This window comes from Lipophrys pholis, assembly GCF_963383615.2.
Source record: "Lipophrys pholis genome assembly, chromosome: 7".
Classification (NCBI taxonomy): Eukaryota; Metazoa; Chordata; class Actinopteri; order Blenniiformes; family Blenniidae; genus Lipophrys; species Lipophrys pholis.
The window spans coordinates 28,441,559-28,464,098 of NC_137638.1; the positions used below are offsets into that span (position 1 = coordinate 28,441,559).

Genomic DNA, 22,540 nt, shown 5'->3' on the forward strand with positions numbered 1-22,540 from the left:
GTGTGTGTGCTGGCTACAAGCACTGAGATCATCTAATGATTTCTTTGGGGGAAAAAGTGCCATTGTGTTTGTGTGGTGCCTCTCCCTGCGCGGCACGTTCTGTAACAGTGATCAATGAGTTTGTGTTGGAGGTGGAGGCGGCCATAAGGGAAGTGTGGCTGGGGGGTGGGGGGGGGGGCAGCTGAGTTTGGGCGCCCATGTTAATGAGATCCTTGACTTGAGACGAGACAAGGACAACAGCATCGCTTTGCTTCGCTTTCTCTTCTCTCCCATTGCCTTTGATTCTTTTACCCCCTCCTTCCCCATTCCTCCTTTCGTCCTTCCTCCATTGTTCTCTCTTTCCTGTCTCACTCTCTTGTCCTCTGTCTTTGGACAAGAGAAGTGAGTATATAAAGGGGAAATGAGGCCACCACTAGTTGTTTTCTATTATCTCTTGGTATAAAGTATCGGATAATACAGTGCATCGTCCTAAGTATTCATTCAGCTGTTTGAAAGCAAAACAAAGATCTAGCAAACACTGAAGCACAATGTGACAAGATAAGGAGCTTGTTTGACAATACTGTGGCTTAGTGGTCCATAAAACATTGGTGGGTGTGTCTGCTGGGTCAGGAGAGTGCATTTCCACCTGTCCGTTTGTGTTTAGGTGTGTGTGAAAAGAGAAACCTGTTACTTGTATGACAGGTTTCTGTCATGTAAAAGTGAAGCCTTAACGACACCTTCCAAATCCTGCTCGTTTTCCAACAGCTCCTATGAGGTGTGTCATGTTGGCTTCAAACAGCCTTTCGTTTTTCAACATTCTCACCACGTTGAAGAAAAGACACATCTTTGGTAAAACACGAATACAGAGTGTTAAAATAGAGCCACGCGAACACACGCCTCAAAGTTGAACGTTGGCTATGACACTCGAGTCAAACAGTCAGTCGATGTGAGAAATTTCTAGAGCATCGCTGTGGTGTGCGAGTGGTCCTGGCAACCAGCGCTGGCTGCGTTAGAAAAGACTGAAACGTGTAGGAAAAACGGCTCTCAGGAGAAATTTGAGGATTGTGTTTCTCAGTTCCAATATCCCTGTCATGAAGGGAGGATTAGCTTTTCATTTTTTAGTATCTGCTGGGGATTAATTTACAGTGGCAGAGAGTAACTGAAGCCTCGCTGTAGCAGGCGTCTTGTGTGGAAAAGCAGTTCGCACACTGGCTCTGCGCTCGTGTTTATTCGAGCGGGAGCAGTTGACCTCCTCCAGCGGGGAAGGGGTTAAGCGTCAGGAATGATTGAGGTGTTGGTCGCACGCAGCCTGCTCAGAGGACTGCTGCTGCAGATTTTCTCTCTTTCTTTACGATTTCCATTTCCTTCCCTCTTTTGCCCTCTGGATTGTTATTTTTGTCCTGGTGCCGTCTTCTCTCTCTCTCTCTCTCTCTCTCTCTCTCTCTCTCTCTCTCTCTCTCTCTCTCTCGCTTTCTCTCTCTCGCTTTCTCTCTCTCTCTCTCTCTCTCTCTCTCTCTTTCGCTTTCTCTCGCTCTCTCTCTCTCTCTCTCTTTCGCTTTCTCTCGCTCTCTCTCTCTCTCTCTCTCTCTCTCTCCACACACCTCGTCTTTTGTTGCTTCTTGTTGCTGACTTCCATTTCTCTTCTATGAATTTTTCGGTTTGTTTTGTGGAGCACAGCCATTTTCTGTTTAGCTTTCGTCAAGGATTCACATCCTGTGGAGATTTGTTCTTGTCTTTAAGTCACGCTGGTTTCTCCACTCGGTGCATTAGTAGAATCTCGTGTAATCAAACTCAGGAGCTTTGCCATTAATGGTTCCTCATTGGAGAAGTTGACTACACTTCATTCATTCAGACATTGTAGCTTGCTGCAGTGTTGAGCTGAACTGCTTTTTATAAAATAGATGTGTTATAGTGACCAAAATATTGTAAATGTCTCAATGAAAAACAATCCACCTGAACCCAATAGATGCACACCATCCCTTGGCTAAACCGTCGAATGTGTTGGCTTGTCAGTAATAGAAATATCAGTCGGTTTAACCGCCGCAAACACCAATCAGGGTTTGAATTGTGAGTAAGCATTCCTGCTCAAGTAGATACGTTTTAAAAAAGCTAAATCTACAGTTATGCTTTCATTTGGAAAATGGAAATAAGGTAGCATGGAGTTGGAACCAAATTGGCATATACGCCCTCCTTTGGAGAAATTTCAGCCACAATCCACTCAGGCATTTGGGTATTACCAAGGAACGACAACTGCTGCTTCAAGTCATGCTTATTCCAACTTGGTATCATTTACCCAGAGACACTGCCATCCCACCCATTTCAAAAGATAATGCGTGCTCGTGCAACAACAACACACAAGATTTGCTTCCCTGGACACATGGTGCATTTCTCAGCAATTTTCAAAGACTGTAGTTGAGTGAAAATGGAAAACTTTCATTGCGATGCGGGCTTCCTTTTATATGACGGCGATGCTGGTGGAAGTTTTCGAAAACGCTCAGTCTCTTTGCAGACAGCATAAATGCTGCTACTGCGGCTGTAGTAAACAGTTCTTCTGCACAAGCCCTAGTAGAGGGACAATAACAACAATGGCAGCCTCCTGAGTGTCGTGACTCCCAGTTAATATTCTCCTGGGACGTGGTAGTTTTATAGTTGTCAGTCGCCCATAACAGCAATCCAACTTCATCGTCTGCCCTTACAAATGTTCGCCGACTCGCCATTGTTAATGTTTATAACCTATTGCTGTCTGCACCCATGTGTGTGGTTTCATCGCAAAAGCAACAGCACCTACTAGTGGTCCTACATGATAACTTCATTGTTTTCAGTGATTCCGGCATCTTCATGTAAATGCAAAACTTCTGAAATCAAAATGTGAAAACGATGTGTTTTCACTGGTGCATTGAAGGTTTAAGACTAGTCTTAAAATGAAATTTTCTCTTTAGTTGACAGAGGAATGGGATTAACAGAATCACTCCTAATCAACACCACTGCATACGACCTCAGAAAATAACATGTACTTAAATTAAACCTCTAAAGTGAACGTCAGTTTTTGTAAATATCAAAAGTTGAGGAAACCTGTGGAGTACATAAAACCACTGCATGTTTACCATCTCATGTTATTATAGAGGACTTTTTTGTCGTAGAAGATCTCTGTTTATACAAATATTCACTGGTAAGCCCCAATTTTCTTCCTTGCATCTCCCGTGTCTCTATCTGCGTCTCTTCACTGGTAACTTTCTATGGTCCTCCTCTCTCTGTTTACTTCTCACTCTCCTCCTCTCTGCCCTTTGTTTCGCTCTCTTCCCCAGTCCCTGTGCTGGAAGCAGCCCCAGTCAGGAGGAAATGAACCCAATAAATCAAGCCCATGTCCCCATCTCCCTCCCTGCCAGGACCCACTGCCTACCCAGCTCTTTGCAGTGCAGTCGAAAAATCTTTTCCCACTGACTTCAGTGGATGTCTAGTTGTTGTTTTTGTGCCTCTTGAACAAAAGATTAGCATTACTGGGATAATGTTATGGCCTAGGTAGTGTGAAAGTCACACCTTGTTGTTAGATGTATATTTGCGTTCTAGTGAAGCCAACATTTCCCACTATCATAGGTCCGATCCCGTCCTACTGCTGGATGATTCCTCAAAAACACAGCTGGCGTGCTACAAACCCCCAGCCTCCTGAATGAGCTGTTATCTAATGTAAATATATGCATTGTCAAGATGAGTGTTTGCCTGCTACGTTGCTTCACAACATTGTACGCGCCTTTATTAAGTGAGAACAATGAAAAGCTGTTTTACTGGCATACCTGAAGCTCACAGCACGCTTTGATTTTACACCAGAGATGCTTCGTTATGAAGTGTTTTCAAGCTCCTGTCGTTTCGCATCGCCAGAAGATTTGCCTTTATTGCGTCTGTGAAACATTCATCTGCCACAGTCCTTTTGTGCTTCCTTGTGTTTTCACTTTTCATTATTAGTAAGATGAATAGAATTTGCGTGGAGCAAAAAACAAGTGAGGCTAAATGAGAAACATCGCCGCAGAGGTATCTGAATGGAGGAGAAATATAAAAAGGCTTCGTGGCCGATTTACACAGATCTCTAAGAAAACCTGCCTGAATGCTTTCTCACACAGATTGTGTTTTCAGTTTGTTTCATTTTGCAGGTGATCGGCAGTAATTAAACAACAGTGTTTGCGTGTGCTGCCGCCGGTGCCTGCCATGACTGAAATTGGATGGAGATGGAAGTGTTGGTGATGGAAGTTATCCAACAACAACAACAAAAATCTAAATTTGTTAAAGTAAATAAAAACACTATATTGTAGATGAGCTGTCAAAACGCCAATACTGAGAAAATGAGCCCCATGGAAGAGATAAAGAAAGGAAAGCAAGACATAAAAGGTACAAATAGTAAATATGATAAAAACTCCACTTGAGGAAGTGCGTCTCTGCAAAGTCACGGCAAACTGTCTCTGCTACCGTTTGATTTTCACCTCCTTTTTAAAAATCTTGAATTTGGACGCGATCATAAACAACGCTCTCAGGGCTTTTAGGTCACATTCCACATGTTGAACTGTATAAGATGAAACAAGCCTTTTTCCAGGAAATGGGAGTGAAAGTGTGGTTGTTGTTTATTCTGAGTAATAAAACTGAGTTTACCAGGAAACAACTTAGAAATGAACCAGAATTGGACTGTTTGTCATTCCTATATGGATGTTTTGTTCTCTGTGACCTTGTCCCATTGACTGTATTTTACAACAGCTGTTTAATTCTGTCTTTTTATAAATGTTTGTTTTTGAAACATATGAAAATACCTCTTCATATGAACAGCCTTTGGTTTGCAGAACCGTTTTTTCCCTTCCAAATATCAGCCCTGTATGCAGTATCATATTCCATATTCATGAAGACTAAAGTACTGAGTGGATGTTTGTTACTTAGCGTTTCTATGAAATAAAATCTGTCATGTGCCCTGTTAATGTATCTACTGCTCTCGTTCTTACACCCAAAAGCTTCTTCAGATTGCACTATTTTAGCAATCTTCATTACTTGACACGCAGTAATGTGAATTTTATAAACTTGTCACTGCAAGAAGCCAACCTCCACTACATCAACGTCGATACTCCAGGAGAATGCCGTTGCAGTGTTACCTATCATGGCAGGAAGTGGACTTCATTTGGAAAAGGTTTCTGCTGCAACAGCTCTACAAGTTTTTGTTTTAATCCCACAACCAGGGCTCGACATTAAGGCCTGTCCGAACGTCCGGAGCTAATAAAACCTTTGCTCGGGCAAGTGAATCATCTGCCCAGCTAGTGGTTTTTAGGGATGGGGCCGATCCGATCCGGGATCAGGTCCCGATATCAACATAATTCACAGATCGGAAATTTCCGATCCAACCTGTGGAGATTTCTGATCTATGAACCTCGTCTGTGCTTCACTGTTGCTGCATTGACTCCTCAAGTGTTTCCCTGCTGCTGCTCTGCTCGTTGGCTGCATTGGATTGCTCGTATTTTACGCTCAAAACACCGCAAAGCAACACATCAACGTGGATGTTTGTAAAGCCGTTGTACAGCCAGGCGCCGCTCTGTCGCCAGACGTCACCGTTTTAAAACTCCGGCTCGCCGAGGAGAACGGCACTGACCGCGGCATCAAAACAATGAACAGCAGCTCCTCCGCTGTAGCAGTCGATTCACACCTCCGTGAAGCTGCGTCCTACTCCGCACTAAACTCCCTGAAAATAGTCCCAATCATTCGTGTTGTGTTAAAAACACTGCTGTGTGCTGCGTTGCTAGAGAATTTCTCCAGGAATTAATAAAGTGATTCTGAGGTTTTAAAGATAGAACTACTTTATTATGAGATGATGACGTCACGCAGACCCCCACATTGTCCAAATGGAACAAAAATAGTTTGTACTTTTCCTTTTCTGTCCTAATACTAACCTCAAGTTGTCTTATGGGAGAATACATGCATACATTAGTACATTTCATACTTTACTGTAGAGAGGAGTTTATCACAGCCTCATATAAAATCAACAATAATGATAATATTAAAGCAAACAGAGCTCTGGTATCAGAATCGTATCAGCAGATATGCAAACTTTGGTATCGGGATCAGATCAGAAGTGAAAAAACGTGGATTGGTGCTTCCCTACTGCAGTGTAGATGAGCAAGTTCCTGAAGCTGTTCCTCCATCAGACACCTGAAATAAGAACATTTGAATGTTCATGAATTGTGCTTCAATACTTGTTTTCAAAAGATTTCAGTGACAAACTGGATCCACATTTTGTCTGTTTGTGTTCTACATTACTGGACTCTGTCATGCATCAGTTTGTGTCTTTTTATTGGTGTACTCTAGTCACTGAATAATATCATTTAATATATGATACTATTCATTTTTGTCTGAAACTAGTCATTAATCATGGAAAGAAGTTAAATTGTAAAAATAATTTGTGAAATCCTATTATGTTTGTCTCGTCATTTTTAATTGGAGTCAAATATACCTCAAGTTTATTCAAAAAACAATTTTAGAAACATATTACAATGTATTTATTGGTGGAATTCCTACATTACCCAAGCTTATAAATTACCGTTAAACTTCGGGCAAGTAAAAATCCTCAATGTCAAGCCCTGCACAACCTTTTTTATTTTGCTTTTCACCTCAGTCAAACTTTGCCAAATTGTCTGCTTGTTATGCCGGTGTTATATTAAATATTCCTTCCTGTTTTGCTGCATTTCGATTGGTTGACGAGTACCTGGTAGTGGTGCGGTGTAGTGAGATGACTATCATGGGACTTTTGACACGGTCAGAAAATTATTGCGAGCACTTGGATGACTGAACCACATAACGCCGTAGATTTAAAGGCTCCCAAAGTGGAACTTTCGAGAACGCTCTGCCTGCGATGCTATTAATTTAAAGCTTTGGCTTTGTTTGTCAGTGTGCGTCTTCTCCCACGTTAGCGACCCTTTGTAGATAATGCAGTTGCAGTCAGTTGCCTTTCAGTGACAAAGAAGCGCGCCTGCAGCGTAGGATTTTTGCTGTGATTCGCAGCGTGTGTGATTCAGAGAACACATAAAAGTTTAGACTGATAAAAGGTTTGGTGTCACCAGATCTCTTCCACTTTGTGTTGGAAGCTCCCACACGGCCGCCGGCAAGCGCCAGTCCAGATGTCATGCGAGTGCTTTCTCACCAGCGACTTTCTCTTTGCTGCTCTGCCATGAAGCGGCGAATGTGGAAGCAGGCGAGCAACAGATGTCGTTAGTTCAGCGGTTCCCATCTCAGCCGAGGAGCCCTTCCACTCCTCCAGAGTGTCCATCACCAGCGTACTTCTGAGAACAGCTTGCTGCAGGCGGGCTCTGCCACACTTGGAGGTTTTTTTTTCCCCTCTGATGAACATACTGTACTTCAGATTATACTCGGTCGGTGCCTTGGAAATGTTCTAGTACACTTACACAGTACACTTGATGATGATTTACGTGAAATGTTTTCATTATGTCTTCTTAATGGATGGCAGCTGAATCTGTTAAGATTTGAAGATAATAACCCAGAATCACGTAGTACTTGATGAGTAAACTGCATAAAGGCCACCGATTGATCTTATTTCATGGTGCGGTTGACTGCTCGCATCGATCAATAAATATTTATTTATGCTCAAAAAACCTAAATAATTCTGTCTCCTGGCAATAATGTTTTATTTTTTTTTGTTGCAAGTTAGCATCTCTGTAGGTCTCTGCATACAAAACACACTACAAATTACCACTATCATCTATGATATGAGAGCTTTCCTGGTCCAGTTCAGGCTTTCCTGGGTGGAGTTTGCATGGTTTACCTGGGTGGAGTTTACATGGTTTACCTGGGTGGAGTTTGCATGGTTTACCTGGGTGGAGTTTACATGGTTTACCTGGGTGGAGTTTGCATGTTTTTTTAAGGTTACTCCCTCTCACTTCCCAAAGACGTGTGTGTTGGTTCAACCTGTGACTTTGAAAGTGCCTCGATATGTGAAAGAGTGATTATCTTTCTGTCTCAGTCTGGTAGTAGACTGGTGATGTGTTTAAAGGATACCCGGTTGTTTGCTCATTGTCAGCTCCTATGACCTTAGGTTACCTGAACCAGGGAGAGAAAATAAACAAGACCAACATATTTTAGAAAGTTTACAGTCCAGACACTATTTTCAAAATGTTGCTGTAGAATCGCAAAACCTTTCTGAACGAAAAATGCAAAGGCAATGCATTTTAACTTGAAACGTGTAAATGAGGCCTTCGCCTATATCTCCTTGCTACAAAGTTTGTATTTCAGTACCTTGTGTTTGCAAGACTGCAAGTGTGAGCACACTGAAGAAACACACTTTAGAAGCTCTCACTCACATAAGTTTATTCTTCTTTCTGCCCCCTTTAATTCAGAAGTTTGGAAACTGTGATTTCTGTATCGACTATTGAATTGTGAATTTTTTCTTCTGTGACAAATAAAACCAACGAAAGAAAAGATAATGTATTTACATCCAGCATATTCAGATCCATTAATCTTGCCCAAACCTTGATCGGACATTTAATCAAACACCCATTAAAGAAAACTCTTGCTCTTGAACGAGGGAATCAGAAATGCATCTGCATTTTTTAAAGACTATTTATATTAATATTTTCGTGCCCAGAAACTTTACTTTATGTCATCTTCACAACCAGAGTAGGAAGAGCTTTATGGCTGAAGTGACGGAATTTTAATTTTGTCTTCTGTCAGATTCCTCTGTGGAAAAACAAAATGCGCACCTCCAAATGACTACCGCTGTTCTTTGAGTTAGAAGTAAGCCAGTACTTCCCCTCAGGGCTCCCGGGCTGCAGAAACTTTGAAGGAGCTTCACCCTGCATCCCCTCCTCTCCCGTGTTTGTCTGTGTGAAGTGCACCTGCAGCGCTTAGGGGACGGGATCTTGCAGCTATATTTGACACGCAGGTCGCATTTGATGTCTGGCAACATGTTAAGTGTTTTCCCCGCTTTTGTTTTCCCGGACAAACACGTGGCTCAGGTGTGTGTTTGTGTGCACCGATGAGATGTTTGACTCACACACCTGCTTGTGGGGGATATCGCTGAAAGATTGATGGCGCCCCAGAACTGAATGTCTGAGGGCGTGTTTGAGGAGAAGTGTCAAAATGGGACACGTTGCAGTGGAACTACACTCCTCAGTGGAGACCCAGCTTCGGATCAAACGGCTCGGGAGTCAGCGGCGACGCCGACACACTGCGGCGGCTTCTATAACGTGACACGCCACATAAATTATACAAGCCCACTCATCACAGCGGCTCTCATGCTCTTCATCATCCTAAACACTCACACATCTGCCTGCTCTGTGGCGTCGTCGTGATTTCCAGCGCGTCGTCGGCTCGCTAATACACAGAGCAGCAGTCATTCAGTGTGACAGGACACACAAGGCCGCTCTGTTCTTTCCATTTGTACAATGAAGCCGTTAAATTGACTGACAGTCTCAACTTTCTCCCCCCCCCCCCCCCCTCCCGTCCCGTGCCTCCCTTCTCCCTCCGCCAGCCGGTGGCAGAGCCCATCCCCATCTGCAGCTTCTGCTTGGGGACCAAGGAGCAGAATCGTGACAAGAAGCCGGAGGAGCTCATCTCCTGTGCCGACTGTGGGAACAGTGGTGAGTTAGTTTGCATCAGCACGCTCTCAGAAACAAACTCCACACCAGGCTGAGCTGGAACATTCTCCCTAAATTGTTGCTGTTGTTGCTACAGGCACACGTGTACTCGTAACTAATGGAATCTCAGGAATCTCAACTACACATCTTTAAACTTATTATTATTGATTTTTTCCCCCCCCTCATTGACACTTTAACCACAACACGCTCTCAGGCTTCAGCTCCACCTCTGCTTCCAGCTCATTGTTCCGCCGCCGGGTCATTTACTCTGACTACACCACTGCAGATCAACCTCTCTCACTTTCACCAGTCACACTCTTCTCAGTGCTTGAACATTCACATTAATTTGCCACTCCTGGATGTACTTCAGCGTCGTCAGCGGTTAAATTTACACTTGAACGTCATTGACTGCGCCACAGAGAAACTTTCCCCGGCTCGTTCATTTACCTCAATGTCTCTCTTCACATATTGTCAAGTTTTGCTGAGAGAGTTTCTTGAACAGTCAAAGAAAATCTCCTTTAATCTGTTTTGTTGTAATTTATTAATTAGTTGGGCAAGTATTTAGTTAGCTTTTAAATCTCAATTCCGAGCATGTACTCTTTAAATAGCGAGCAGGTTTTTAACATGTATTAAAAACAAAGAAGATATTAATCCAACTGAATAAGCCAACATTTAAAGATATGCACTAGTTGTACATGTTGTATGTGAATCATGCACAACACAAAAAGATAATTTTACACAACATTGCATCTAGCTGGGACTTTCAGGGATTAATAATCCCAAAAAAACCATTGAAGTGAAGCTCTTCCTCATGTTTTCACTTTGCAACACACACCTCCAGCTCCTCTCAGTCTCTTTGTTCCTGTTTGGGTTTTGTTTTTTATTCCTCTTCCTGATCTGTTTTTCTGATCACTGCATGTCCTTTTATTTCCAAAATAACTCACTTTTCCCTTCCATTTCTGAGTTACTCTTGCACTTTCACAGTCGGCATCACCTTTTCCCTCTTTTATTTGTGTTTTTGCAGCACTTGTTTCAAGTATAGGTAATTTTGTTATTCTTTCTAATGACTTGATCCAGGAGTGTCACACACATTATAGTTCAGGGCCACATGCAGCCCAGTTTCATCTTGAGTGGGCTGGACCGGCAAAACGCTGCCATAATAACCTTTAAACTTTACACTTGGCAGTTTTTCTTTGTTGTGACGTCGACTATACCTGATGAAAATGTCTACATTTCCACTAAACTAAACAATTACAATGGAAAATTGCTACAATCTCAACATATAGCCAATTTTATTGAAACATTCTTTTGCAAAATATAGTGAAATATCCCCCCCCAAAAAACAACTGTTGCATTATGGTTGTTTACACAAACTCACCCTGACAGCATGGATTTGAGGCTCATTTAGTTTGCTCACAATGACCTGAAGTGTTGTGTTTTGTCCATTAATCTTAAGAAATTTCTTTAAAAATCAGTGTTTCCTTTGAAATAGTTTTCATTTGAATTGGAGCTGCTTGCCGTATGTTTGACATCCCCCATTTGAATGAACCAAATAATTGTTACAGCTTTTGATCCATTGAGTGAAACTCTGGTGATAGAAATTTTATGTCCTAAAATATTGCCTGATTGGCCCGACGTTGAAAAAGCATTCCTCTTTGGGAACAAGACCGTCTTGTTTGCTTCTCCTCAAACTTAGTAAAAGTGCTGCTCTGACAGATTGTCATTTATGTTTGAAGACTTTCTCTGCAGCCAGGTTTGCTTTTGTTGTTGTTGTTGTTGTTTCCTTTCTACAATGATGCAAGTGGGTCAGGGCTGCCAGTCAGCAGTGACGGGGGGGTAAAAAAAAAAGTGACGCCCTTGTTTTGTATGTGTGTCTGTCTACCTGCAGGCCACCCGTCCTGTCTCAAGTTCTCCCCCGAGCTCACGGTGCGAGTTAAGGCTCTGTGGTGGCAGTGCATCGAATGCAAGACTTGCAGCAGCTGTCAGGATCAAGGCAAGAATGCGGTGAGTGGATGAGCGAATCTGGCCGACTGGCAGCCAGACAGAACGCTCTCCTCCTCTTCTTCCTCTTCTTTCTCTTCTTCTGCTTCTTCTTCTGCGTAAGTGCCAGATAGAGATGCTGATAGACATATCTGTGGTTCTGGGATGGAGCTATTTTAAGTCAGCTTTGGCATGAGTTCACTCTTTTCTCCCGTTTGTCAGGTGAGACAGCGTTGTTATTCAAATGTTTGTGACGGGGCTTTAACAGCGAGACAACATGCACAATCTGACAAGATGCTCTGTGATCAAACCTGCATAGAAACAATGTTTTTCACACCACTACGTGGATATATCTTCATAATTTATTTATATCAGCCCAGGAACTGAAGCCATTTTATTTGACATGACTGTGCTGTTGCATATTGATTTATTAAAAACAAACTCGTCTTAAATATGTAGTTTTGGTTTCATGTATGTATTGCAGGCGGACAAGCCGGCTCTCACTAACATCTAAAGCTTTATGCAGTTTACAAATGACTCATGTTTTGGCTTTTATCTCTAATAATGTTGCCATCCTCAGCAGAAAAAGTCTTGTACCCCCACCCCCCCACTTGATCTCTGGCGCCTCCCTATGGTGGTGCAGTGCACCAGGCTGGAGACCACTGTTCACAATTAATAATCAGGACTTTGTGTGTGTGTGTGTGTGTGTGTGTGTGTGTGTGTGTGTGTGTGTGTGTGTGTGTGTGTGTGTGTGTGTGTGTGTGTGTGTGTGTGTGTGTGTGTGTGTGTGTGTGTGTGTGTGTGCGCGTGTGCGTGTGCGTGCAGGATAACATGTTGTTCTGCGATTCCTGCGACCGGGGCTTCCACATGGAGTGCTGTGATCCTCCCCTCACACGGATGCCAAAAGGTAAATAAACAGAATTGCTCCTTTAACTCATAACTTCCCCTCTTCATTACCTATTTACGGCCCACCATGAATTCTGCTCACACACGTTACTTGGAGTGCTCAAGGCTCCTGCATTACTATATTTTATGACCATTATAGTGGCAGTGAATGATTAAACCATCTCCCGAGTTGTTGCTTCCAACTCTAATGCTTCACCATTAAGTGCTAATGCATGAGATCCTTCCCAGAGCACGCCGGTATCTGCGCCGCAGCCTGTCTTGTCTAATCCACCTCGGAGTGTGTGAACACTGGATTTTTATTTCACCCCTCTCTTTCTCTCGCAGGCATGTGGATTTGTCAAATCTGCCAACCCAGGAAAAAGGGAAAGAAGCTTTTACATGAAAAGGCAGCACAAATCAAACGGCGCTACAACGCACCGCTGGGACGGCCCAAGAACAGGTAGGGAGCCGTGTCTGACTAATGTCGTCATCCGCAGTGGCAGCCTGGTGGAGAGCTCCAGCGAGACGCCCCGTATCTGCTGAAGACAGGCTAACAGCTACACCGCCTACTCTCAACAACCAGCTTACAGCAATTTTTTTCTTTCCTTACTCTTCAATATTGAGCTTATTTGTCCTCTGGTAGGTACAAGCCTCGCCGGCGGTACTCAGAGTAAACGTGAAAAATGAGTATTTCTTGCTGGGACCAATTATCTGAGACGTATTTGTGCTAAATCACCGGATGCATGGAGGTAGTTAAAGCATGTTGACCTTCCACCTCTCCGTTACCTAATCAGACTCCCGTCTCTCCTCGCAGGCCCGGGCGGCCCTTCAAGAAGCTGGGAGGGCGCGGCCGGCGGAAGCGCTCGGCCTCGGCCAACTCGTCCTCCAGCTCGTCCTGTGAGGGTTACCCCGGAGACGACCGGCTGCTCTTCTCCATGCGCGACGACGACGACCTCTCGCACAGCAGCCTGCGGTTCAACAACAAGACCAAGGGCCTCATCGATGCACTCACAAAGTTCTTCACGCCGTCGCCGGAAGGCCGCAAGGCGCGGCAGGAGGTGGTGGACTACTCGCAGCAATGCCGCATCCGCAAGAAAGCCAATCGCAAAGGAGAGGGGGACGATCGAGGCGGTGAGGGTCAGACACCTTTCCTTCATTTTCTCAGTAGATCAACAAGTATAATTGATGATTGGAAACTGCTTTGTAAAATTGAGTAAAGTAAGCTGTGAATGGTGACATGAGGAACTGCTGCATTAACTGGTATTAGTTGCACTGTAATGAACGATCAGTATCTGAACATTATAGCATCCCACTAGCGTTATGCAGCTGTCATTGTGATGCAACCACTTTGCTTTTTTTAGAATGAGTCAGTCGTGATGTTACTTGTCAGGAGGTAGACGTCGCGTGAAATTGATTCATTTATCTCAGATGGAGTAAATTATTGCTTCTGTTAGTAAGTGGACTGCTTTGTGATTTGAAGAAGCCACCTGGTGTTTTATTTCTATTGAGATTGAAAATAAGCCTAGTAATGGAAAATAAATGGGACACATCAGGAGCAGTTCAAGCTCCTGCGGCACCTATAATCTGTGTTTATATCTAAATTCAACAGTCTGACTCAGTCTTGTTTGAATATTTGTGTGGAGTATGAGTTCAAAATGACGCTTCCTCAGGTGCTGCTGTTCTTATTATCTTTGTTTGAGTTTCAGTTGTAACTGCTGTTAAACTATTACTAAAATCAAAACAATTCACTAACAGCAAACCGAATGGCACCTCCAGTGTGATACGCGCTAAGGCTCCATTTATACAACGTTTTCTAATGAAAACAGCAAACCTTCGTGATGTTTTACATCTCAGCGATGCTTGGAGCCAATGAAAACACACCTTTTTGAAAACACTGCTTCTGTGCATGCGCACCATACAAACGTCTGGCGCCAACTCGCTGCTCGGCATGCTAACAGGTCTCTTTGTAAATGAACCTCGTTTTCAAAACGTTGTTGTGTAAATGTGATACTTGGCCTCAAATGCATGTGTTTGTAGCCACGCATGTGGAGAACATGGCAGCTCCACACAGAGGAGCCCCCAGCACAACCCAAACTCAAACCTGGGATGTCATTTCCATGAGGCAAGAGTGCTAAACCACCACAATGCTGTGTGGCCTTAAAGCCGAGCCGCCGCCGCCGCCGCTGCCGCCCCCGCGATAAATCAGGGAAAACCCTCCTCCTTTTGGAGGAAGATATTATTTATCGGCATTTAGAGGAAGACGATTTGACTGTAAGTGCTTTAGTGCCGTCCGCGCCCTGTGATGGTTATTTGCGCCATCGTAAATCGTCATCAGCAGACACGGCGGTACTCGGCCTAGCAAGCCGGTCAATGCACTTGCGTTAATGTCGACTCTGTGTTTTACTCTCCAGACAATCAGGACGGGAGCGACTGGCGTGACGAGGATGAGAAACTGCCCGGCCACGAGAACCTGACAGAAAAAGACATTGAACTGTTCCGACACATCCAGGAGCTGGCGCTACAGGTACGCAGGACAATATCACACGTCTTTAAAATGTGCTGTTGTTCGAAGAGAAGGAACAATGGGAGGGAACAAACTGAAGAGAAGCAAGGCCTTATTGGCTCCGGAACCTTGAGGAGACATGCGAGTCTGTAAATGAAGGAGCCAGACTGGAGTCTCTGTACCTGGGTGGGGGTGGGGGTTGTAGAGGATGAGCTGAAATTTCAGCAGTAATGGGAATGTGGTCGGAAAGAGCAGTGTCAACAGCTGGCAGGTTGTGAGGGAGGAAGTTGCTGGCTCAGACAAAGTCTGTAGAATACAGGCACGTTTGGTGGGTGGAAAAGTCAATGAGCTGTGAGGAAACCATCGAGTTTCACTGCTGAAAAGAAATTAATTTGGCATGGAACAGCTGGCAGGTTCAGTACAGATATTAAAACCGTCCATTAACTTAAAAGCGGCGCACATCGGCCGGTGCAGGATGATGAATGTAGATTACCGTGAGGGTCAGAGGTTTTTGTTTTAAATGACCGCTCGATGGTTCTAATAAGAGGCTGGTGTACAGCAGCTTTACCAAAGGGTAATTACACTTTACTTTTATGATTGAAAATTTACTTGATCTTTTATGGGCTGCTTGCAGTTGATGGAAAATCCTGTTCCATGAAGGAAGAGCACGGCCGGTTTGTGTAAACATACCCTGGAGGCTCGGCGTTGCTGAGTGTATGAGCCCTCCGCCACATTAAATGAGCGTCGGTTGTTATGTTTGATGGCACGAGCATCGAGCTGGGCCGCTCTAATGGCAGTGTTCTCACAGGTTAGCCCATAGTTACAGAGAGGACACATAAATTAGCCACGTTAGTAGCCTCTTTTAAAGGCATAAGTGCTGCAGTAAACTCAGAGAGTGGGTGGTGTTTAGCCAGAGCCATGGGAGTCGTATTAAAAAAAAACTGTCCGGAATAACCCACACCAGTGTTTTAAGTGTACGATACGGGCAGAGTAGTAGGACTTAATGAACTGTGGAAAAAAAGGGTCAATGCGATTATCTACGCTGAGAAGCAGTGGAGTGCAGCACAATGAAGCCTGTTGAAATCCTGAAGCGGCGCAGATCCACTCACTCATCCAGACCGGGGTGAGCCACGTTCACCTGCTGAAGTGTCCTAATCTTCCTGAAAGTCCAACACTAATGGGATTTGCTTTTGGTTACCAGCCAGTCAGTCCCACTGATGTGTTTGTGTGTACATGAGCTCCCGCTCCTGAGTGTGCTTGTGGTTTCTTGTTCCTCACTTTATGAGACTATTGTTAATTACAATTTGAATACAAACGCAGTAATCTCTTGTTACTTGAGATTGTGTCATTTTTAAATATCTTGAGCAGAACTGGGCATTAGAAGACCCTTTAGCTCTGCTTGACCGGCCCTCAGAGTGTCACAGAGAAATCCTCAATTACTGTTATTGGCTTTTTTAGATCGAACATGTTCACATTTTTCAAGTTATTGGCCATAATTACATTATTGATTGGGACCTGGGCAAGCACAAAATTGGTGTTTAAAAAAAAAAAAAATAGTTAATGAAAAAATATAGTTTTTATATACTTATGTACTGAACTCGAACTTTAGACAAATGTAATGATTATTTCCAGACAAAGACTCTTGAGGACCACAATGGAAATTAGTCTCTCTTATCACTTTTTTGTGTCATTGATATACATTTATATGCTTTTATTTTGGTGTGTACATGTGGAAAATCCAAATAAATTCAAATCAAAGGCAACTCAACTCTAGGATTTAAAAAAAAAAAAAAGAAGCTGATTTGTTTTCGAGTGATGGTCCTTATTGAGCAAAACAAGTGAACTTAAGTCTCGGCCCTCAATATTGGTGCTAATCCTTCATGTGGCCCTTTGGGGAAATTAGTTGTCAATCCCTGATCTAGTGAGTCATAACCACTAGAGTTTTGATTGGTTCTATCATTTCCACGACACTAGATTCACTTGTTAAAACTGTGCTGTTTCATAAGCTCAATGGTTTTGCTCTCCATTTATTCCCATTTAGGATTTCTCCTCAAACATTGTGTGTGGGGAAAATGCCTCCTTGATGAGTTTATTTACCCCGACATAGATTAAACTCACTGAGTTTTCCTTCTCTTCTCATCTTTCTGCTCCACATGCGACGAGAGTTCTGTGTTTCTTTCCTGCATGGGAATTGTCTTTCCAGTGCAAACACTGCCAAAGATCTCAGGAAGGTGTTCCCCAGCGTATAATCTGCCATCTTAACTCGTGATCGGGTAAATCCTTCCGGTAGTAAACTTTAAGCCAAACTCACATGCCTCTCTTTTCTTCTTCTTCTGCACCTTTGCTGTTCCCCCGAACAGAAAGTTGGGGTGACCGGTCCTCCAGATCCTCAGATGCGATGTCCGTCAGTCATCGAATTTGGGAAGTTTGAGATCCAGACGTGGTATTCCTCGCCGTACCCACAGGAGTACAGCAGGTAAGCTTCTATTCATGTTCTTTATGAGGCGCTGAAGTTACTGCCTGTTTTAAGTTACCGCCAGTCTGTTCATTGTTTTTCTTTCTCATGTGTCAAAGTATGGATCTCTGTCATGTCGAACACCTTTTTTAAAAATCTAAATAATCTTTGATCAAGTGAGAAATGTCAAAAGGAAGCACAAACAAACCAAAGATTAGAATTGATCTTATGTTTAAGTCTCATGACAGAGCTGCGTTAGTTGTACCTTTCAGGTATAAAGTTGTGGAATCCATCGCAATAAAATGATATTAAGTTGATTTTCATTTGAAAATGTGTTCCGGAAAATAGCACACTGAGATGTTCATATTTGTTTCTGGTTTGATCAGCATGTTCAAAGGAATAAAACCTGATAACGGATCAATTACTATTGCAAACTCAAGGCCAGCATGTTTGAGGACCTGTTTAGTGAAAACGCACCGTTTGTTGCATTTTTGTTTCTGAAGTTTCATGTTGACACTAAACCAGCAGAAACGGTGTATTTAGCATCTCAGGCCACGAGTTGGCAGTGTTATTTGTTTTTGTAATAAAACCACACGCACATGTGCAGAGAACAATACACGATAAACATCAACAGCGGCGAGAACACGGACATTCGTATGGACAGACGACCAAGTCGGATTGTTATTCCAGGTGACTCTTGGACATAAAACTACCAAGTCCCAGGAACATATGGACGGGGAGTCATGACACTCTGGAGAAAGATGTTGTTGTTACTGTCCATCTACTCACACATGTGCAGAAGAACTATTAACTACCGCCGTGGTGCACTGTAGCAGAGTTTCAGAAAATCTGAGACTCACGAGGCTGTTTAAAACAACTTTTTAACGGTTTGTTTGTTTGTTTACTCCTCTTGTCCAGACTACCGAAGCTCTACCTGTGTGAGTTCTGCCTGCGCTACATGAAGAGTCGAAGCATCCTCTACCAGCACATGAAGAAGTGCAGCTGGTTCCATCCTCCAGCCAATGAGATCTACAGGAAGGACGACGTCTCTGTGTTCGAGGTGAGACGGTGAACATCCAAGAAGTTAACGACACACTAACAACGAAAGACGAGGCTTCCCTGCACCCAGAAAACCACAGTGCTGCTTCAGTAACATCTCATCTATTTCCTACTTCCAACCTCCGCTGGGTTTTCTAGTATTATCACGGCACAAATCAGCAGGATGTGAGCCCAACCCGGCTTGATCCGGGGGCATTTCTGCGATGCAGCAAGCGAGCTAACCACTATGCAACGGTTCCCCAGTTACATGTAATTTATGCTTTTGGAAGACTTCAGTTATAATTATTCTGTTTCAGTGTCTGCTCAACCTGATGCAACAGCATCCCAAGACCTTTTCAAGTATCCCTGTTTAAGTCATTAAGCAAAGCCACTGCTGTTATTAGTTAAATTCCTAATTACCGACTTAAGCCGTTCTTCTGGGTCTCGTTGCATCGCGCCCGATAAATTCAGTGGATTGTTGGCCGCAGGCTGTGACCACTGCAGCGTCTGCTCCGCTCCGCTCTGCAGTTCGTCCTCGCATCGTATGGAGACGAGCAGAAAGAACTGGCGCTCTGCCAGCCCGAGCCTCCCTCCTTCATTGTTTCTCTCCTCCACCCTCGCCGTCTATTCCTGCCTCCAGAGACACAGCAGAGTTCATAGCCTCACACTAACTTGCACTTCAGTCACCTTCACTCTGCAACACTCCAGCAGAAGCTTTAAGATGGGATTCTTTGGAAGCTGTGGTGTTTCGGGGGGCTGGATGTTTAAGAAGCTTATAGAACGGGTTTCTGTTTTTATTTTTAACAACAGGTTGATGGGAACGTGAGCACAATCTACTGTCAGAATCTGTGTCTGCTGGCCAAACTGTTCCTGGACCACAAGACCCTCTACTACGACGTGGAGCCTTTTCTTTTCTACGTCCTGACCCAGAACGACAGCAAAGGTTGCCACCTCGTCGGCTACTTCTCCAAGGTAGCGTGGGATTCATTTCAGTCTTGGGTTTGATATTTTCTGTGTTCATACATTTTAACAAATGCTTATAAAACAGCTTTGCGAGCAGCGAGGGAGGGGGGGGGGGGAAAACCCTCAAATGAAAGTGAAGTACATTTCCATCACCCCACACTGGTCCAGTCCCCTAAAACGCTGGTGTTGTGTCCCAGATAAACAGTGGGTGCTGCAAGCGCCATTGTCCCTCAGTGGAGGTTGCAGTCGCAGGTGCTCCCATTAACATGCCACCTCGCTGCCAAAACACAGCAGTTAGTGAGTGGACGCAGCCCCATCAACACCCTGCTGCACACCCACACAAACCTGCTCTGTAATGTGGAGCCATGCTCCGTTTTCATTTTTTCCCCCGTCTAATAATTCAATGTATGTGTGTGTCTCTTCCTCTTCTCCAGGAGAAACACTGTCAACAGAAATACAACGTATCATGCATCATGATTCTTCCGCAGTACCAGCGCCAGGGCTACGGACGCTTCCTCATCGACTTCAGTAAGGACATGAGCCTTGATCAAAGCACAGATACGACACCGATAACTGAGGGATCAGTCTCTCGTTGATGGACTGAATTGAAAACAGACCACGTGCAACATCTGTCCTCCTTTTGTTTCCCCTTCCCTGCAGGCTACCTACTGTCCAAGCAGGAGGGGCAGCCGGGCTCTCCAGAGAAACCCCTCTCAGACCTCGGTAGGCTCTCCTACATGGCGTACTGGCGCAGCGTTGTGCTGGAGTGTCTCCATAGGGTCCGGGACCAGCAGATCACTATACGACAGCTTAGCAAAGACACGGGAATCTGCCCACAGGACATAACCACTGCCCTGCACAGCCTGAACATGCTGGAGCAGCGAGGCGACAGGTCAGAGACGGCACGCCACACACACTCAATTATTACATTTACAAATGTGTCGAAATGCGGAATTGTATGTATTCGTCATATTTTAAAGTCCTATCTGAAATGCTATTTTGCGTGAAGTTTTCAGAGTGAGATCTGCTTGGCAAACAGCACACAGCCAAGTATTAAAGGCTGAAATGAAACTGAACATGGCCAGCAGCCAGTTTACAGCCCGCAGGACTATGAAGTGTCAAAGGATCAATGCTTATGTAGTCCCGATCATACAGGGATAAAGTGTGACGTGTTTAAATCCCACGAGCCATCAGTATCCATTAAGTACCATCCTGCCTCTTTAATTAAGTGACTCCTTGTTAATTTGTGCAACATTTTGTTTTGACACAGTTGTGTGTAACCGGGTCAACACTCACAAGTACTCGATAAACGGATTAATCCCGATTTTTATCCAAGCAGACAAAAACTTTCACAGAATGTAACTCCTCACAAGCTTCATGGAAATCATGTTGAACTTCACTGCCCAGAACCATCAGACTCCAAATCAAATCACCAGTTTTGTTTTTTAGGCCTTGTTTACGCAACATTTTGAGTGAAAATGCATCATTTCAAAAAAGTTTCACGTTCTTACAACATTTGGAAAACTATGTAGTTTTCATGTCACTAGTGGGTGCTGTTGGTGGTTTTGTTTTATGAAACCACTCGCAGACAGAAGATTGGATTGTTCTGAGAATATGGACTAGGAGTCGTGACTCCTATTATTGTTCAGCTACTGAACATGTGAATAATTTACCAATCGTGTGAATAATTTACCAATCTTGAGTGTACAAGATCATAACGTTTTGTTGTTGTTTTCCTGTGACTGTCCCAGGATGGTTCTGGTCCGACGAGAGAAGCTGGTGTCCAGTCACATGGCCCGACTCAAAGCCCGTCCACGGCAGCTAGAGGTTGACCCCGAGTGCCTCCGCTGGACGCCCGTCATTGTAACCAACACTGTGGTCTCCGACGCAGACGAGGATGACGACGAGGATGATGACGACGAACAAGACGAAGACGCTCACAAGGAGGTAAATGTCTTGAATTGGTGGAAATAATAAACTGATCTTAAAGTTTGTGTAGTTTTACTAAGTAATTGTATTTTTCCCGTATAGATCAAACCAAGTCACAAAGTTCCACCGATGTCTTGGCACATGCGGCATGGGAAGACGAGGGAGGAGGAGGAGGATGAAGAGGAGGAGGAGGAAGAGGAAAGAAAGGGCTTCCTGGGGTTTCCTATGAACCAGAGTACTCCTGTTTGTCCTCCGGTCCGTCCACCGCCTGTCTCAAATCTGCAAAGACCGTCCCTGCCAACAAACGGGGAGCGCAGGCCGAGAGGCCGCCCTCCCAAAAACTGGCACTGGGCTAAATTAAAAGAGACTGGGAGGGTGGGGCGGCCCCCCAAGATCCGTCCCGTGGAGGACGATGACGATGAAGACGATGACAGAACGGAGGGAGGAAAAGCCTCGGGCTCTAGTAGCGGCCCGCCCTCCCTTTTCTCCCCGGAGAGACAAAGTGACTCGACAGCTTTTCACTCACTGGACATGGCCCGGCACCCCTCCATAACCCCCACCCGGAGAGGGCGGCCCCCCAGGAAAAAGAGAGGCCCGAAGCCGCGGCTGGTCGAAGGGCCCGGAGACGGCCTGACGCAGATCCCTGTGATCTCCAGGTTGAACGAGGCCCTGCCCGTCAGGAAGAGCTGCTTCAGTGAAAGCAGCGAAGACGAGGAGGAGGACGACGACGATGATGATGACGACGATGAAGAAGATGATGATGATGATGAGAGGAGGGCGTGTTCCCCGCCGATACTCACCAAACCAGCCATGGGCCTCAAATGCAAGGTATTGTTGCAGTGAAGGCTAAAAGCAGCGTCGGTGTGCAGTTAGTATTTTGAGGTACTAATTCTCTGTCCTGTTTTTTCCCAGAAGCCCCTGAGGAAGCGTCGTTTTCGTCCGCGCAGCCACCCCCACAGCAGCGTCGTGACGGAGACGATATCCGAGACCACCGAGGTGTTGGACGAGCCCTTTATAGACTCGGACTCGGAGAGACCCATGCCCAGGCTGGAGGAGGAAACGCCTCTCGGCCACCCGCTCCGTCGCTACCCTCCAGCCAGATCTGCCCTGAGATTGTCTGACCACGCCCACAAGAGGGGCCGGCACGCCCATCTCACAGATTCAGAGGAAGATGGTATGTGAAAGGTTTTTGTGATC

The 22,540-nt window shown here is 44.6% G+C and overlaps 1 protein-coding gene across 3 annotated transcripts in view; it reads left to right on the forward strand.

Annotated features, from left to right (window-relative positions):
• Positions 1-22,540, forward strand: part of kat6a (K(lysine) acetyltransferase 6A) — a 36,095-nt gene that overhangs the window by 9,673 nt on the left and 3,882 nt on the right. Inside the window, exons 3-16 of one of the 3 annotated variants that reach the window (XM_080468218.1) lie at positions 9,485-9,593; positions 11,479-11,594; positions 12,396-12,477; positions 12,801-12,915; positions 13,270-13,592; positions 14,867-14,979; positions 17,319-17,434; positions 18,332-18,473; positions 19,262-19,423; positions 19,849-19,942; positions 20,075-20,306; positions 21,166-21,361; positions 21,446-22,171; positions 22,256-22,517. In XM_080468218.1, coding sequence (XP_080324344.1) covers positions 9,485-9,593; positions 11,479-11,594; positions 12,396-12,477; positions 12,801-12,915; positions 13,270-13,592; positions 14,867-14,979; positions 17,319-17,434; positions 18,332-18,473; positions 19,262-19,423; positions 19,849-19,942; positions 20,075-20,306; positions 21,166-21,361; positions 21,446-22,171; positions 22,256-22,517 — 2,788 coding nt within the window. The remainder of the gene's footprint in view (positions 1-9,484; positions 9,594-11,478; positions 11,595-12,395; positions 12,478-12,800; positions 12,916-13,269; positions 13,593-14,866; positions 14,980-17,318; positions 17,435-18,331; positions 18,474-19,261; positions 19,424-19,848; positions 19,943-20,074; positions 20,307-21,165; positions 21,362-21,445; positions 22,172-22,255; positions 22,518-22,540) is intronic. The other 2 variants (XM_080468219.1, XM_080468220.1) reach the window with 2 other exon arrangements.